This window comes from Rhamphochromis sp. 'chilingali' (genome assembly GCF_963969265.1).
Source record: "Rhamphochromis sp. 'chilingali' genome assembly, chromosome: 2".
NCBI classification, from domain to species: Eukaryota; Metazoa; Chordata; class Actinopteri; order Cichliformes; family Cichlidae; genus Rhamphochromis; species Rhamphochromis sp. 'chilingali'.
In genome coordinates this window covers 55,075,239-55,093,914 of record NC_137930.1, presented here as the reverse complement: position 1 = coordinate 55,093,914, position 18,676 = coordinate 55,075,239, and the positions used below count along the sequence as shown (strand labels likewise).

Here is an 18,676-nt window from a genome sequence, read left to right as displayed (position 1 = left end):
AGCTTTGTATGCATTAAACAGGTGACAGACAGCGTGAAAGTCATTAGGTTTTCGAGGTTCTAGTAAGTACTTTGGAGAGGTTTTTTGGTTTTACACTGTATTGGATCTTTACGAGAGCAGTTTTGAAATAAATGTCTTGCTTAAGCTTGCTGGGATCATCGATTATTTTCCAGCCTTAGCGTTCAACCTTCTATCCATTAAGCCGCTGTGATCATCTCACAGTGCACCACTGACGCCCACAACTCCACGCTGAACGGGCACGGTCAAGTCTAATTAAGTCGTCACAGTTAATTGGTGAATTTTCTCCACTCTATTTTTTTGTGTCTCTCCCAGGCGATACTTTGGTGAGAAAATCGGTCTGTACTTTGCGTGGTTGGGCTGGTACACGGGCATGTTAATCCCCGCTGCCCTGGTTGGGGTTTTTGTCTTCCTCTATGGTCTTTTAACCATGGACGCGAGCCAAATCAGGTCAGTTCACACAACTATGCCATGTAAGTCCGAACATCGTGTCGGTTGATGATGGCATTTATTGGTTTACTCTCTCCCCAGTAAAGAGATTTGCGAGGCCAACACTACCATCATGTGTCCCATGTGTGAGGAAAACTGTGAGCCTTGGACGCTGAGTGACAGTTGTGTATATGCAAAGGTCAGTGCAGCTTTGGTATTTCTCCATATGCACAACATTACATGATCTTAGAGTTTCTCAAAACTGTTACAAAGATGCCAGCAGACATGTATCTAGACTAGAAACGGGGGCACAGTGAACCTGGTTCTTCAGGTGAAACCTTAGGTTTATTATTTTATTTGACTTTTTTAATGTTGATTAAATAAATTAGGTCTTTTTTTAGTAAGTATTAGGTGGATTTATTCCCACTTGACAATAACCAGTGAGCTGTTTCCACCTGCTTCCAGTCTGCATGCCAAGCTAAGCTAATCAGTTGGTAGCTGTAGCTGTACGATCATTATTATAGGCAGTTGATGCTATTTTAAAACCATGATTTCTTTAACAAATCTCCTGCGTTGGGACCTGAACTCAAAAATGTTGATTGTCAGAGAGCCTGGAGATCTTTTTGGGTAAAATTGGGGCTGTGGATATTGATAATGTATTCTGTTTCACTTTTGTGTTTTTAAGAGCAGCGCTCCGTGTGCTTGTGCTTCTAGGTGACCTATCTGTTTGACAACGGTGGCACTGTATTCTTCGCTATCTTCATGGCTATTTGGGGTGCGTAGAAGCAGTTTGTGTTGGTGGCTTTTTCTTGTTGTTCCACATAAGCTTTGTTCTCTGCCTGATACCAACCCTACTGGAATTTGATTCTATTTATACTCGAGTGCTTGTGTTTCCACTCACCACTCATCTCTCCCAAACATATTAAGTTTTTCAACTGAGAATTTAGTCCACAAGACACTCTGCAGTACACAAACAAGACAAACAAGAGATCGTCAGTCTGTAATGTGTTTTTCAGTAAGTAAATCTCAGTCCGCCTTCTCTGACTCCACACTTGTACTTCCAGTGCAGTTCTGATGTAATTAGTTTGATAATTAAAGATTTCTCCAGGGGCAGAATATCACTCGGCTGTCAAGGTTGTAGAATTGCACCGTGATATTCATATATTGCAGCTACGTTTCCCACAGCTATAATAACTTTGTAACGTGAAGTGTGAGCATTAGAGTGCATCGGCTGGCCCAGATCCATCTATCTGTCAAGGAGGTAAATAATCACTTGTGCCAGAGGGAGCAATTGACACAATTTGTTCTTTATTTGGACTAAGTGAAGGATAATGAGAGCTCAAAAGCCAAAGAATGTCCACACAGTTGCACTAACTGAGGTCTGTAGCTCCAAATCCTGCATAAAAGCTTTTGGCTATCTGGACCAAAGTTAGCAGCACTGCACCACTGAGTGAGTGCACTCAAAGTCTGGAGTTAGTGTTAGTGAGTGTGTGTGAGATAGACATGAAAAATTGGTTAGCCCAAGGGATTGAATGTAGGCATCAGAGAAGGCCGCTTTTCTCTCTCTTTAAACAAAAGTGGGTCAAGCTATATTAAACTTCAACATCTTTACGAGCGGCTAAAGTTGTTCTGACTGAGGATTCAAACTCTGGTGCATTTTTTGCCTCTGGTCTTTCTCATTTTACTCTACATTAAATAAGTTCACAGAAAATATATCACTTGTTTGGTTGCTTTGTTTGCTTGATTTATCACTTATTAATCTGCAGGCTTTTAATAATTTGAGTTAAAACAGTGCCGGAAAAAAAGCAAAACAAACCACATGAGGTTTAAAAAAATCCCCAAGGATAAAACATTTTAATAGATAAATGAGAGCCATTGTGAGGCTACAAAGAACCAACCACATATTTATATATTTTATTGGAAATCTGTTATAAAAACCACATTGTGTGCATATCTAATGCAAACTAATACACAAACTGTATCACTGCTACAGTGAGGTCAATAATATTTTGGACAAAGACACAATTTGTGTAGTTTTGCCTCTGCACTACAGCACAGTGGCTTCTAAATCAAACAATCGAGATGTGATTGAAGCGCCAACGTTCAGCTTCAATTCAAGGGGTTTAACAAAAGCACTGAATTAAGCATCGCTCATTTTTACAATATAAACTGGACAAGATCGGTTTTCTTGTTCTTTCATGACAAATAATTTTCAAAATTCATTCGAAAATATTGTATTTTGTCTTTCTTAAATATGAGATGAGATTTCAGGGCAAGTGAGGGAGGACTGAAAAGACATAAAAACTTCAGGAGCAGCCAAATCAACAATCTTACATACTTGAACAGATGGTGTTGTCAGCTCAGCAACACCAAAATAACAAGAAAGACCCCAGAAGACTACTAAAGGCTGTGATGACTAGGGATGGGTATCATTTAGGTTTTATCCGATACCAGTACCAAACCGGTACTTCTGAAACGGTGCCGGTGCTTAAACGGTGCTCGAACCGGTGCTTAAAGAATGGAGAACACAAAATTGGTCCAAAAACCTCTCATGTGCAGCTGTTTTTTTTTTGTAAAAAGATAACAATGTTAGCCTTTTCTGCAGCTATAGGGGATTTATGGTATCACTCTTGGCTGGAAGCAGTGCTTAATCAATGGAAAAAACACAAACTTTGTCCAAAAACCTCTCATTTTTAGCTGTTTTTCACTTTTCCTTTGGTCATTTTAGCCTTTTTGGCCAGGGTGAAGGGAGTATCTGCCATCAAACAAGAAGACAGCCTCGTGTAACTACGACGGTGTTTGCTAGTTCACCTTACGTGCATTAATGTAATCACGCGGTTAGCGTACTCAACGTAAATTACACACGAACAACATTAAGCTACTCACGCAGAGAAGAACGGCTGCTGCTGCCATCATCATCCGTCATCATTTCTGCTACACTGGCAGGGCTAGGGGCCAGGACTCTCCTTTTCGGGTTTTTGGGGGATGTTGCTAACTCCGGGTCCGATAACAGGCACCACACCCGCAGTAGATGTGCTCGGTGTGAGGTCTCGCAGCAAGCTATCAAATACGGCGCATTTCTCGGCTTTTAACAAAAGGCTATAGGTCGCCAGGTTCGTCGTCAGATTCGAGGAGTTACCTCCTTTGACAGTATCACAGTATCACCTTAAAGCACTTGTTGCAGGCTGCTGAGTTTGCATCTTTTGCTGTGAAGTACAGCCAGACTTTTGACCGCTTCGCCTTGGGCATTTTTACTCTGTAGCTCTGCTCTAAAAGAACGTACGTACCTGGGCCCGCCTACTATCATTGGAAACGTAAAATGATTGGCTAGAATCCAAAATGTATCACAGCTCAGGAAAGAAAAGCACCGAAATAAAGCACCGAAATGTGCGCTGCTTTTCGGTCTGTTTACTACCGTTTATGTCAGAACCGATACCGGTACCCATTCCTAGTGATGACAGACTTTTTTTTTTGTCCTTAGTTAAGAAAAACAACTTCTCAACATCCAACCAAGAATACTGTCAACGAGGCAAGACTATCACTGTCAAGATCTGCACTCAAGAGATGCCTTCATAAAAGGAAATAAAAGTGTTTACAACAGGTGCAAACCACAACAAGTGCAAACCACTAGTTACACTCAAGATCAGGAAGGCCAGATTAGACTCGAAAGACTTGGAAACATCTAAAAAAGAGCCTTCACAGTTTGGAAACAATATTTGGACAGGTGAAACCTGAAAGATGAATTTGTACCAGAATGATGGGAACAGAAAATTATACAGCTGGAGAGAAACAATTCATGATCTGAAGCATACCACATCTGTCAAACATGTTAGAGGCAGTGCTATGGCATGTGCATGTATGGCTGCAATTGGAACTGGGACACTGGTGTTTCATGATGATCTGACTGCAGGTAGAAGTAGCAGGATGAACTGTGAAGTGTGCAGGGCTGTACTCTCTGCCTAGAGTCAGCCAAATACTTATAAAAATAGGATATTCTTCAATGGCGAAATAGGTGACATGATCTCAACCCAGCCGAGGCGCTTTTCAGTTGCTGAATGCAAAACTGACGACAGAGAGACCCATCTCAACCCAGCGTGATGTCCATGGGTTCTAGACTTCATGCAGTCGTTGAGTGTACAGGATTTTCACCAAAATAATAAAAACAGTCCTTATATTTCAAATTACATTAGTTTGTAGAATTAATTTTGAGCCTCTGAAAATGGAGACATCTGTCTAAAATATTTTACATTTCCTAAACAGTTAGTGCAACACTTTTGTTAAACTACTTGAATTAAAACTGAAAGTCTGCAGTTCAGTCTTAGTTATTTTATTTAAAATCCACTGTGATGTTAACAGAGGTAAAACTGCAACAATTGCGTCTTAATCCAGCAAATTGTGCATCTTAATGTATAGAATTACATTGTGTTTTCCATCATACATGATAAAGTTTCAGTTTTTTACTGACTTTGAAGCCAAATTCTTCCAACATGTGGATTTATGTAAATGATTCCTTTGTGTGCACGTTTATAAAAGCCCCCGTTTCTCTGTTACACATTTGTCACATTTTCAAGGCGGAAAACATAAAAAGCCTTGACAGAAAAAGAACATCATTTCCGACGTTGTTTTTTACCTCAAGTCACAACAGAGCCTGACACAAAGGAAACAATGCCTCCAGTCTGAAGTCATCCCACAAAAAGCTTTACTTTAGAAGTCTCTCAACCCAAAATGGATCTTGCTCGACAAAGACACAGTTTGAGGATGTGCACTGAACAAGAAAAAGTCTATTTGCTGTTGCCAGTCTCCTTTAACTTGACATCCACAGTGTGAGTGTGAACTGATGACTGTAATCAGTCTCCATCTTGGGCCGTGCACATCACTGCAGCCTGTTTCACCCAGGATATCTGACTATGATGTGCTGTTTGCTTCTGCATGGCCTCTTCCTCTTTGCAGTTAGCTGTGCTATAGTGTATACATCAAAAATGATCAATAACGTGATTGATTCATGATCCCTTCTGCAGCCACTGTATTCCTTGAGTTCTGGAAAAGAAGAAGGGCAGAACTGACTTATGACTGGGATCTTATTGATTGGGAGGAGGAAGAGGTATGTTAGACATATGCTCAAATATATGATTACCTCACAGTTTTAAGGTGTTCATGCTGTAAGAGAGCTACAGTTCAGTAGACAATGCTGGAATATGTGTTGTTAATCAGGAGGAGCTGAGGCCACAGTTTGAAGCCAAGTACTCCAGGATGGAGAGAGTTAACCCCATCTCCGGCAAGCCCGAGCCTTTCCAGCCTTTCTCAGACAAGCTTAGTCGGCTCATGGTGTCTGTGTCCGGAATATTCTTCATGGTAAACCCTTTAACCTTTGAATAATCTGTCTTTTTGGGAATCGGGCTCGGTGTAAGCTCACAGTTATTTTGTGTGCCATCTTTATTAGAACAGTGTGATGCGTTTGCAGTGGTGTAACATCTCCCCCTGCTGGACAAAGACCATACTCAAAGGAAATGGTGTATTAGCCCTTTCTCATGGCCTAATTTCTCCTGTTTACATATAAGTTGCTTCTGATTATCTATCATCTAAATAGTTCAATGTTTCTAAACTTACAGTTTTTTCATATTTATGGCACACTTCTTCCTTATAGGATAAATTCAAAACTTTTTTTCACCCTGTTAATCGTACTGGTTCTTCATCCTTTCTGCTGTGCTTGTCTTCTCTCCATCACCTCTGCTTAGATTTCCCTTGTTCTGACAGCAGTGTTTGCTGTAGTGGTTTTCCGCCTTATTGCGATGGAGAAGTTTGCTTCCTTTAACTGGTATTTTGTGAAGAAGAACTGGCAGTTCGCCACCTCTGGCACCGGTGTCTGCATCAACTTTATGATCATCATGTCTCTCAATGTGGTGGGTGCCCGGACGAGCATCATCCTACATCCCACGTTCGCATTTTCTATCCCATAAATACTTCACTCAGCACTTATTTAAGACTTTTTTTTCATTCCAGCCTTCCTCTGTTTCTCATAATCATTACCCTCCTCAACCTTTTCCTGTTGACACTGATGTGTACTATCATTTTGTCAGGTGTATGAAAAGGTGGCCTATCTGCTGACTAATTTAGGTGAGTGTTTCATGCATTTATGCCTTCATTATCTTTGGCTTCCCAGCTGGTTGAACATTATTTATTCTCTTCACCCATCTGCCTAACAAACCCCTGTCCCTCCCCTTTTAGAGCACCCACGGACGGAGTCTGAGTGGGAGAACAGCTTTGCTCTGAAGATGTTTCTGTTCCAGTTTGTGAATTTAAACAGCTCCACGTTTTATATCGCCTTCTTCCTTGGAAGGTAGGCAAACTGCCATAAACTTTACAGTGACTGTTTACACCGACTTTAATGAGGGATTGTGCAAAGATGTTTCCTTTCAAACTCCCAGTCATGACCAAGCCAAGACTCCTTCCCTTCCCCTCCTCAGCCGGGGAAATCGTGTTTTTTGGGTGTTTCATCTTTCAGCAGTTACAAAATGCTGCCCTGCCTACAAGTGTAACTAGGTCACGGATTGTTGCACATAATTAGCACCTCTAAGTGTCTTTTTTTTCTACTCTAAGTTTATTATTATTATTATTATTATTATTATTATTATTATTATTATTATTACATTGATTGAATCAACAGCTAATGTTGGCCGTCTTAATTTGATCAGGTTTGCTGGCAGGCCTGGAAAATACAATAAACTCTTTAGTCGATGGAGATTGGAGGAGGTGAGTGCAATTAGCCATCAAACGTAAGTAGGTGATTATGTCAGCAGTGACTGGGCTGATTAGTGCCTTCTGTTTTGGGATATATTTAGAAATTTCGAGTAATTCATCTTTCTAATGATCCGCCTGCATGTGAACCATTAATCTCACCACATAATTACTGTGATTTTCAATTTTAATGATTAAAAAAATGGAATCGGATCAAGTGTGTCCCAGAGTTTGCTCCTAGCTCTGAATTATTAGGCACGAAATATGAATGATACGGTTTTTGTATTATTATTATTTTTCATTGAAATCTATTTTTCTCAGTGTCACCCAAGTGGGTGTTTGATTGATCTGTGTCTGCAAATGGGAGTCATCATGTTCTTCAAGCAAATCTGGAACAACTTCATGGAGCTCGGTTATCCGTAAGTGCCTCATTATAATCGCACGCCTTCTTGTCTATGAACTATTAGAAATGACATGAAGCTTAATGACGTGAATTCAAGTGATGGCAATTAACAGGCCGTATGTAGTTTCTGCATGGCTTTTCCTCTTTCAGCTCATTTGCATGTGAAAAGATTTTTCTCCTGAAGAAGCACATCAAATCCTCTCGCATGTGGCTCAGTAAAACAGTTCTTGCAGAGCACAGTGCTTTGCCAGGGTTTATCGCTACTCTCTATGTTTTCAGTCTGCTGCAGAACTGGTGGTCTCGTAGAAAGATGAAGAAAGGAGGTGGTGGAGGGCAGAATGTAGAGAATAAGGCCCAGCTTCCTCAGTGGGACAAGGACTGGAATCTGCAGCCGATGAACGCCCATGGGCTTGTGGATGAATATCTCGAAATGGGTAAAAAATGCACTCCTACTAAGAATTGTGTTTTGACTTTCTGGAGAAGGAAATAATCCATGCAAATGCAGGCTATTATTCAAACCTCAGCATTTATTTTTTTTTTCGTGCCAGTGTTGACATCCGAATGATTCTTTCCGCTGCAGTTCTTCAGTTTGGCTTCACCACCATCTTTGTAGCAGCTTTCCCGCTGGCTCCTCTCCTCGCTCTGCTCAACAACATCATTGAGATTCGTCTTGACGCCTACAAATTTGTCACTCAGTGGAGGAGACCCATGCCTGCTCGAGCCACTGATATAGGTCTGTGCAGCTCACACGACATCTTCTTGGATCAGAGTCACTTTTAATTATTGTTTTTTCTTCCAGCAGTAAAATGTTGTGTTAGTTTAACATGACCTCTCCTACAGTGATGGATATGTTTCCATATCCTGTCCTTCTGCAACTCCATATGCTGCACCTCCCCTCTCATCAGCCCATCTCCCCATACGATTACAAACTGCATCCTTAAACTGCCATATGACCCAGTGATTCATGTGGCATGTTTCCTTGTAATTAAAGGAGGAATCCACCCTGAAACATTTAGAAATTCCTCCGCTGTAATGAACACATTATGTGTCAGTCACACAGCAAGCTAAGCTCCTTTGAAGAGTTAGGCTGACATTTCCTGATCATCCACACACAGATCTAAGGCAGATAAGGAGGAGAGATCCTTTTTATCTACTGTCTCTGTCTTCATTCAACTGCCACAAAACAAAACATTTTGTGTAATTCAATATGCTCCATTACCGGAAGCTGTTCAATCGCATTCGGGGACATTATTAACTAAGGCAGAAGTAAATCGAGTGCAGTGAAGTGAAAATGGCATCTTGAAAATTGTTACTTATAGAGCTTGAGCTACACATGTCAGGAACTGCTAACAACTGTGACCATAAAAGGTTCATTTCTGTTATTTGTGACCTTATCACTAATATGGAGTCTTGTCACACCTTCAGTTTCTCTGATCAGAAGCGAGCCAATTAGATGACGCTTACTATGCGCACAATCGGTTGGTGGAGAAGGAGCAGGATTGTTCACCCCGGGAGAAGCTTTAAACAAAAACCTGTGCAACCTATAAATTTACTGCAATTTAAACTTTAGTTTATTGGTTAAAAAGGGAGCAAGAACAACTGAATAAGATGGCCTCGTCCTTATTATTATAAATCTATCAGCTGCATTCTCATATTCACTGCATGAATGTTTAATCAGCATATCAATTTATCGGTGCCTACAGTATTTGATGTAGTCTGTGTTTTATAAAGCAAAATACGGTATGCTGGTCATGTCAGCCATTGCAGATAAAGGCACCCAGGTTTAAACCAACATACCAGCTGTTTTTCTTTCTTCTTTGTTTTGTCTGTCAGGGATCTGGCACGGGATTCTCGAAGGTATTGGTGTGCTGGCAGTCATCACTAACGCCTTCGTCATTGCCATAACCTCAGACTATATCCCCCGCTTTGTTTACGCCTTCAAATATGGCCCATGTGTGAACAAGAGGCACCACCATGGCAATGAGTAAGCCTTAAAAACAGCGTGTAACCTTTAAGTGCCCTGTATGTAGCCTATGCGTTTTACGTGATGGCCGTCTGCTTTCGCAGGTGTTTGCAAGGCTACGTGAACAGCAGCCTGTCCGTGTTTGACATGGGTGAGCTGAATAACAGAAACCACTCGGGATACTGCAGGTATAGAGACTACCGAGCGCCGCCCTGGAACACAGTGCCATACGAATTCACTCTGCAGTTCTGGCATGTCTTGGCTGCCAGGCTGGCATTCATCATCGTCTTTGAGGTTTGTAACCATTGGCCATTTCTCTTCTGTATGTTTACAAGCAGGACAAGCAGCTGAAGCTAAATCCTCTTACGCTGTGCCACTTTGAGTCAGCCTCAATATTTTTGTAGCTTTGCAAATGTTTTATTTTAATTATTTTATGTGCTGAGACCGAAACCGAAACCTCACAGCAGCAATTTAAGTGATTTTCATGGGTTAATTAAATCAAGGTCCTGGAGAAGGCTGAGAAAATTCTACCATTCGAAAAAAATAAAATAAAAACCATCACAAATTACATGGTTGCCATGCAAGATATTCCCTTGACAACACTGCCTTGCACATTCTACACTACACTACATATAAAAGATAGAAGGGCATATGAAGTTCCTTGGGTTTACTTTTACTCTTGCATGCGCCACTAATACCAAAACAAAATTGGCATCTAAAGCACGTGATTTCTCTGGATGTTGACTTATGAATAATTTAATCTTCCCTCAGCACCTGGTGTTTGGGATCAAGTCCTTCATAGCGTACCTCATTCCAGACATGCCGAAGGATCTCTGCGATCGCATGAGGAGGGAAAAGTACCTGATGCAAGAGATGATGTATGAAGCAGAACTCGAGCATCTGCAGAAGGAGAGGAAGAAGAATGGGAAGCGTTATCACCACGAGTGGCCTTAGCTTAAATCCCCTCACCCTGTCTCCGCTACGCGATCCTCAGCTCACAAGCTCCACCTCCCCTGCCTGCTTATTTATGTGTTAGCTTTTAGAGTCTAGCTTCACTGATGGCTGATTCTGTACACCAAAGACACCCTCTCGAGATCCTCTCCAGATCTGGCACTGGCCACTCCCTTGCCATCTGTTCCACCTCCCGGTTTCTGGCTCTGACCCTTTCTGCCTCCACCCTCATCCCTTACCTGGCTTCACCCAACAGGGTGCCCTTGGGTCTGTGCTGCATTGTGGCTTAGCTGGGGAAAAAAAAAAAAAACAACTTTGCAATTGTAATGTTTACTATGCAGATCAAGGGCTGCAGATCAGCACTGTTCACTGTCCCATCCTGCACTCTCTCTCTCTCCGTGTGGCAGCTACCACTTTGCTTTGACTCTGCAGTCCAGTGCAGCTCGCAGCATGGCCGTGTATCCCCTCCCCCGCCACCGCCCCAACCCTTCGTGAACATCAGCAGAGCCACTTCTGTGTGACAGAACTACAGTGGCATTTTTATTGTTGCAAAGTGATTCTGGTGATGTGGCTACCAAATAAGAATGACTCTGTTCTTGCTTCCTAAATGTATATTTGCTGTTGAAGCATGCTGATTAATATTTGCAAAGGAAAAAAAACAAACAAAACAAAACTGAAAAGCACTCCTTGTAAAGGATGTTAGCATCCATTTAGTACATCTGACAAAGTATTCCCTCAGACATCACAAGAAGTGCATGGTAATCCTGCTTTGTACCTTTTCGATAGACAAACTTCCTGTCTCGAGGCCTGGTTCACATGTGTCTGTACTCAGTGTGAGCTGTGTGTTAATCTCTGTGCTACCGCTGAGCTTGACTGTCTCGAGTTGAGGAAATGTGAACTCTGTGCAATTTGACTGTGCCTACAGTGTAACAACATGGCCGCGTACCACAGTTTGTGTCACCGAACATCACGTGTGCCTGTGTTGTGCAGCACGTGCTTTTTTTTGTTTTTCTTTGAAGTGCAAGAAATATTCTCTCTCCTCATCCTGTTGTCCTGATCTGCAGCAGACTCTCTGAACTCTCCGTTTAGGATTTGTTTTGGACATGAGTCACGCCGCAGTGTACCTACTCGGATCTCGGCTGACGTCAGCAGCGCACGCCCTAACATAACGTGTACGCTCGCATGCAGGATCCACAAATCTGCTCTTCCGCTCTGACCCTCGCAGTCTGGTTTTCATTTGCTGCTGGAAGCCCCAAAGCGTGGTTGAAAACTTGGATCACTTAGAAATACCTGTGGCTTGGATGTTCAGTTTTGAAACGAACTTCTATCCACTGTTCTTCGCTCGCATAATACGCTACAAGCTTCTGTTGCAGACTTTTATTAAACACACAGTGAGACACACGGTTTCAGCAGCTGTCTGATCTTTGATCAAACGGACGCGAGAGTTTATTCAGTTGCAGACTGGTGACATTGCCTTTTTTTTATATTGTGATCAGATTTGATGTCATGGATTAGAGAAGTGTGTTTTTGCCTAATGAACTCAGGAAAATAGGCATCGTGGCAGGTATAGTTGGACCTGCGAGGTTGAGTCGGGATAATTTCCTTTCTCTGTGCTGTTGAGTTTAAGAGTTAAAGGGTGTGTGATGTGAACTGAGATGGGGACTTCAAACACTTAAATGCATCATATTGATCATGTGGTGTTAAATGTAAAAATGTTATGCACTGTAAAGGTAAAAGCTGCACCAATCTAACATCTGAAGGGAAAATTTCTACCCTGAATGCATTGCACAACAATGACAACATTCTTCATTTTGCAAGGATTGTCCTCCTTTCTTTATTTTACTTTGCCTGTTTTTTGTATATACATTTAATGAAATACGTAATGTTTTTATACATTTGATTTTGCGCTATCACGTGCAAGTTCACTCGTTCTCACCCTCAGATAGAAAACGTTACGTCCACTTGTCTCAGGTGTCCTCTGAATGTCTGCAATGATCAACTTTTTTATCATATTTTCTAAGATGCAATCAAAGGTATTCTGCTTTTTTTAGATATATATTTTTGCACTGCCATGTTTTTGCATGACTCAAATGCGCACTCACAATAATAAGCATGTTTTTTTTTTTTTTATTATTATTTTGCTGTATGTTAGAGCAGATCAAAGATCATGGAACGCACTCACATACTTCATTTAGTTGGCTTTTTTTTTTTTTTTCCAGGTTGTTGGTCAAAAAACTCCTTTCGGGTCACATTCAGTCCAACAATTCACGATTTCATTCACCAGAGAGAGAGATATTTGCTTTCAAATCTTATTCCAATACTTAGGAAAGTAGTCAGTGTTTTCAGAGTATCCTCCCTGCTATGTGAACACCTAAAATCTATGCATGTTGTTATCCTTGAATGCTATGTTTATTTTGAACAGTCATAAATGTACTGGTACATTTGTGCTGTGGAGTATGCATGACTTAACTACTGCTTTGAGCAGAGCTAACTTCTGTAAAGTTGCGTCTTAAACATATCACTTCCCTGTTTTTTTAGTGTTGATCGTTTCTGGAAGGACCGGTGTGTTTCTAGATGTGGCAGGATTTTATACTGGTGCAGTATTTTCTAAAATAACAGCATGATCTCCAGACTGATTCATTTAAAAAATATGTCCGGGAATTTTACGCAGAGTCTGATAAAACATGTGAAACCTCAGACTTCCTCCGCTTGGACATATAATCACGCTTACACTCTAACAGCTGAAGCATTTAACCGAAGGGAATAGGGGCACTTTATGAATGAAAAATTACATGACCTTGGATGTTTGGCTTGCCCAGTTACTAATCGTTTCTGGGTGGATCTTCATCAGTTCACCTCACTGATACTAATGCTGTACAGTGGTGGAAAGGTGTCTCTCATGCTTTCTACTGTTGGCAATAGCACAATCTGGGTATTGTATAATAAGTAATAATAGCGTGACCTTGCACATCTCTGAAAATATAGCAGTCTGGAGGGGGATTAAGCTTTCTGTTCTATGCCTCCTAATAGGATTGTGCTTGAGCAATGATGTACTTGAAGCACAGTGACGTAAGCCCGTAGATTTATTTGTATAATAGGACGATAGCAGTCGTGACATGAAGTGTATCAATAACATTGTTTACTTTGTTCCTGTTTACATGTAAAAAAAGAAACAATGTAACATAAACTAATTTGGATATCACTCTTTTCTGTAATAAATCATGGATTGTATCTTTTAAATCAATTCTGCTCGCTTCATTCTTGTCTCTCTTATAAACAGCAGAGAAAAGGCCTTTGTGCCTATAGCTGATATTCTTCACACACCAAAGGGTGCTTTTTTTCCCCTTTCTTTCTTTTTTCCTCACTATTATCATAAACCACCAAGCCTCTGGCCACAGAGTGTTCATGTAACATATTGTTAAAAAAGATTGCATTTCTGTAACAAACCCACTATTTGAGTATGGCAGGGGTATTTTCCCCCCACAACTATGTTACTGTTAAATGCTGCTTCTCTTCTATCTGCTTTTCCGTTTATGTCGTCTTGGTTAACATTAGGCTTCATTTTTTACAATGAAATCTAAACAGTCCAGAAGAAACATGGTACGATTTCGTTTACTTTGAGCCCCGATGACTGATATTCTATACTCTGAGTATTTTCCTCTCTTCTGGCGCCCACACTGACATATATCCTTTCACCTCTTTGACTTAGAAAGCTGTGGTTTGACTTTCATGTCAGTGTTGAGCCTTTCAGGGAGAATAGCATTTCAAAAGTGGATACAGATATTTTTATCTTCTAGTACTGTTGCTCCATGTGGGAGGAGCTAGACCATGTGGTAATGGAAAAACTTTAAAGCCTCAGATCTATAGAAGGAAAAAAAAATGCCACTAATGGACAAAAAACTAATGAAATGGAAGCAAAACACCCAAAAACAGAATCAAATTATAGACGAGGGAAAAACCAGCGACTGAAACAATGTAGCAGTAACAGATATCTACTATCCTGCAGCACTCTAAATACATTTGAGTAGTGTGGAGCAGGGAAATTATTTTACTGCTATTGTTAAATAATTGTCATCATTACCATTGCATTAATAATATAATCTGGAGTTTATATTGCATTCAGGGGTTGAACAGTGTGTCTTTCAGAAAGGCTAAAAGTAACAGGACAGGAAACAGGCTTGGAGAGTTTTGCAGAAGTGGAAGTTATTTTGAGCAGCAGGCTAAGACGAGGCTTTAACAATGTAACAGATAGCTTTAAGAAGGCCTTAAGCAGTTATGACTATTTTATACACAATGCATATCTGTGCTTATTTGAGTTGATGTTCAGGTTCATTAATGGTCTTAAGCTTCATCTAGTGAGAGTGTCTAGGTGATCCATGCTGAGGGAAAACTAGAACATAGAAGGAATTGCAGTACATGCTTACAAAACACTTATATATCAGGTCATTTCATATTAAGGTTTTAGTAGAAGTTCTTGGTTAAAACATTTATTTAGTAGAAGACATACACATAGTCTCAGTGAGCTTCTGGTCTAGTGAAAGGTCAGAAGTGCAACAGGTGAATTGAGAAAGAGCATTTGAGGACGAGACACAGACAGTAGGTGAAGAGGTGACACAAAGAGCATGTGAGGTCAACACATACACACACATGAGTTAGATTTATTTAGAGGAGAGATTAGTCATGTCTCGGCAAGAAAGAGGAACAATTCACTTTAAGACAAGAACGGAAAGTACCAGCCATGAAAATAGAAGATGATCTTCTGGGTGAAAAGCTATTGTGGTGTTGATCTGATCTATGTATAAAATGTATCTGTGACGCATGAAGGGGCGTCAGTAAATCAAACCCTGATGCTATAAAATATCTGTTTATGCTTTGATTAAGTCGAGATCACTTGCTGTCGGCGTACAGAGTATCTTCCCACACGTGTGTTCATTAAAATCATTGTTTGACCAAGACCTTCTGGACCATGGGTGGTTTGTACTCTCCCTCCTCAATTGTGAACCTTAACAGTAGTAATAATACACTTACCAGCCACTTGATTGGGTAAACCTGTGAAAAGGTTCATTAACACATACATCTAAAAGCCAATCACATGTCAGCAATGTAGACATGGTCAACACAACCATGTGGTTCAAACTGAGCATCAGAATGGGGCATGAAGGGTGATGTAAGTGACTTTGAATGTTGTTGGTACCAGACACGCTGGTCTCAGTATTTCTGAAACTGCTGATCCACTGTGATTTTTCCACACAAGTGTGTCTAGGGTTTACAGAGAATGGTCTGAAAAAGAGAAACTATTCAGTGAGCTGCAATTATTATAGTCAGACTGCTTTGAGCTGAGAGGAAGGTAACTGCAACTCAAGCAACCAAGATATGCAGAAGAGCATGTCTGTAGGCACAACATGAATGCACTGATCTTACACTCTGGATGCTCCTGTATTGGCAGAAGCATAAAGACCCGCACCAGCAGATTCAGGGACAGTTTCTACCCACGAGCCATCAGTCTACTGAACTACTGAAACACTGGGCAGTTTATTTTGTACAATCAGTCTACACCTCTACACGAGAGCCTACAGTAGTTTTAGTAATCTGTATTTATTTATTTTATTCTGTTATATTTTTTTCTTTATTTATATACCTCATCTTATTTTTATCCAAGTGTTACTTACTTACCTTTTTATGTGCGATATTGAGAGTGCTCTGAACCCAAGAATTTCATTTCCAGTAGTAATGTGCCATTTTACCTGTACATGACAAATAAAACTTGAAACATGCTGAACCTTCAAGCAGATGAGCTACAGCAGAAGCGCAGTGCCACTCCTCTTGTATCCTTGTATCGATGTTCAGGCCTGCAGTGTAATTGTGTGGGAGATATTTTCTTGCCACACTTTGAGCCCCTTAGTACCAACTGACCATCATTTAAACCTCACAGCCTACTTGAGTATTGTTGCTTACCATGTCCATTCCTTTATTACCACAGTGTACCCATCTTCTGACAGCAGGAAGGTCTCAAACTGTGTTTTATATACAGTACATAACAAAGAATACACTGTGCACTGCTCAAATGCTTAGCTGCTCTCAATCCAATAGAGAACCTGTGTTGGAAGAGGAGATAGCTTCTGCTTCAGAAGGGGGTTCACCCCAGTACTATGAAGGTGTACCTAACAAAGTGGCTATCTCACATTTTGAAAAAAGTTATATACATAGTTATTTTTTTTCAAGGCTTGATTGAACAGTCAACCCTTGAGAAGCTCGACTTGTTATTTTATATTTTAGCCACAAAAAGTTTCACTGTTCAGTTTTAAAGCACGTCCAAGTCTGATGGAAAACACTGACCATATAAACCAGTTCCGATTACTGTGAGGCTCTTGTGGCTGTTTTCAAACTGAGGATTAAATAAAAGACGAAAGAGACCCTCGGTGTCCAAATATTGCTGTGATGGGTGCCATGATTATCATTTATATTATTATTGTTGTCATATATCGAATAAAACAAACTGAGAACATTCTGATTCTGCTGAAAAAAAGAAGGGAAAAAATGAATGAATAATGTAAGAAAGTCAAACAAATGGATGAAAAGGCTCCAGAGAGACAAGCAATCTTTTCACATGTCTGCTCCCCACAAAACGACAGATGCCCTGGTTCAATACAATATTTATTCTCCACTGAGAAGCACGTTAGTAGCTCTGCCACTAAAACAGAAAGGTTATTCACATTTTAGGCTGAGCAACCATATACTGAATGATTTAACTATCTTTCCACCCCTGACTGCAGACATCAGTTCTTGGTCTCCAAGAGCAGCGCCATGTGACTGACGTTATTGATACAACACAGATCTACACTACAAGTTAGAAAGGCAATCAATAGATCCCCTGAGACTGCCGTCATAAATCCACCAGCACAGATGTGTAAACAGGACAGCGAGTAAATAAAGACCAGCAGCAACAAATCAGAGCACTGAGATAGCTCAGTGCAGGAAAATGCTCTCAGCATTATGTAGGGAGGTGTTTACTCTTCCATAATGTGTACTTAATGAGATTTGTAATGGAAAAATGTGTTTTCACAAGCAAGTCAGAATATTTATGAATTTCCACTGATTTCATCTGGTAGTTAAGTTTTAGTTGTCCTAGAGAGATGATTCAAAGATGATTCATGGTCGTTCTCCAGAAAGAGATCTCACAATCTTTTAGTCAGTGTGCCATGACATTTTGTGCAGACATGATCCTCACAGGTTGAAAGCCCACTAACATTTTTCTCTGCACCCTCTGCGTCAGCGTGGAGGATGTTCCGAGTGAGTTTTCTCACCAGCTAAATGGACTGGTATTTACTGGTCTGGCTTTTCGCTTACCACTCAAAAGCCTTTTACATTGTGTTCAACCATTGACACACGCTCTATGCAGTTTAAGTGCTTAATGCAGAAGCTAACATGCTAATGAATGCATCGGCGACAACTGTTGTGTCGAAACGTGACCATCTGCCAAAAATGATTGCCCATATTTGAACTGTTGCAAATCACTTGTTGGCCTATAATCTGTCAAACATATCTCTCATGAATGATATCAAGCCATTTTGAACCAGAAAGAACATTCATGTCACGATGTAGAAGCTGCAATCAGTGACTAAAAGTGTAATTGACATTTAAAATGTCTTTTTCCAGAGAGATGTGGCCAGGAGGGCAGCAGAAATTGCAAAAAATATAACATCACAGCTCTGCAAAGATATTCTTTGTGGTCAAAAACGACTGGACTGATTATACTGTAGGCACAATAATGCAGTCATGAATATACTTACAAAACAGGTCATTTGTTTATTTTATATATAAGCCCTTCATAATTCCTGTTGACTCCAGTCTATGTGCCAGTGTAAGCAAAAGTATTACACAGAAAATATACAGAAACATTTGAAATCACTGTTTGGCACAGCAACGACACTGGAGGAGCCAGGGGATCGAACCCCAAACCTTCTGATTAAGTGCTCACCAGAGTTTCCATCAAGTAACAAGTTTTCTTCTGTCACACCATTAGAAAAATTGGGGCTCATAGTCTGTTTTTTTTTTTTTTTTTTTGCTCCTAAAGGTCATGCAGTAGCCCAAACAATCCAGACAGCGTTCCCATCAGCTTCATTTTTGGTTTTTTGGGGTTTTTTGTTAGCAACACGCATTCTAAATGGATACATGGT

General features: G+C 40.6%; 1 protein-coding gene across 3 annotated transcripts in view; it reads left to right on the top strand.

Annotated features, from left to right (window-relative positions):
• Nucleotides 1–13,714, top strand: part of ano3 (anoctamin 3) — a 55,368-nt gene extending 41,654 nt beyond the window's left edge. For all 3 annotated transcript variants that reach the window (XM_080873239.1, XM_080873241.1, XM_080873240.1), the window contains 15 exons: nt 334–468; nt 550–646; nt 1,162–1,222; nt 5,466–5,548; nt 5,659–5,799; nt 6,183–6,347; nt 6,525–6,561; nt 6,673–6,784; nt 7,140–7,197; nt 7,504–7,601; nt 7,865–8,019; nt 8,166–8,318; nt 9,419–9,569; nt 9,653–9,842; nt 10,320–13,714. In XM_080873239.1, coding sequence (XP_080729365.1) covers nt 334–468; nt 550–646; nt 1,162–1,222; nt 5,466–5,548; nt 5,659–5,799; nt 6,183–6,347; nt 6,525–6,561; nt 6,673–6,784; nt 7,140–7,197; nt 7,504–7,601; nt 7,865–8,019; nt 8,166–8,318; nt 9,419–9,569; nt 9,653–9,842; nt 10,320–10,502 — 1,819 coding nt within the window. In that variant the 3' untranslated portion in view covers nt 10,503–13,714. The remainder of the gene's footprint in view (nt 1–333; nt 469–549; nt 647–1,161; nt 1,223–5,465; nt 5,549–5,658; nt 5,800–6,182; nt 6,348–6,524; nt 6,562–6,672; nt 6,785–7,139; nt 7,198–7,503; nt 7,602–7,864; nt 8,020–8,165; nt 8,319–9,418; nt 9,570–9,652; nt 9,843–10,319) is intronic.
• The last annotated feature ends 4,962 nt before the right edge of the window (nt 13,715–18,676 follow it).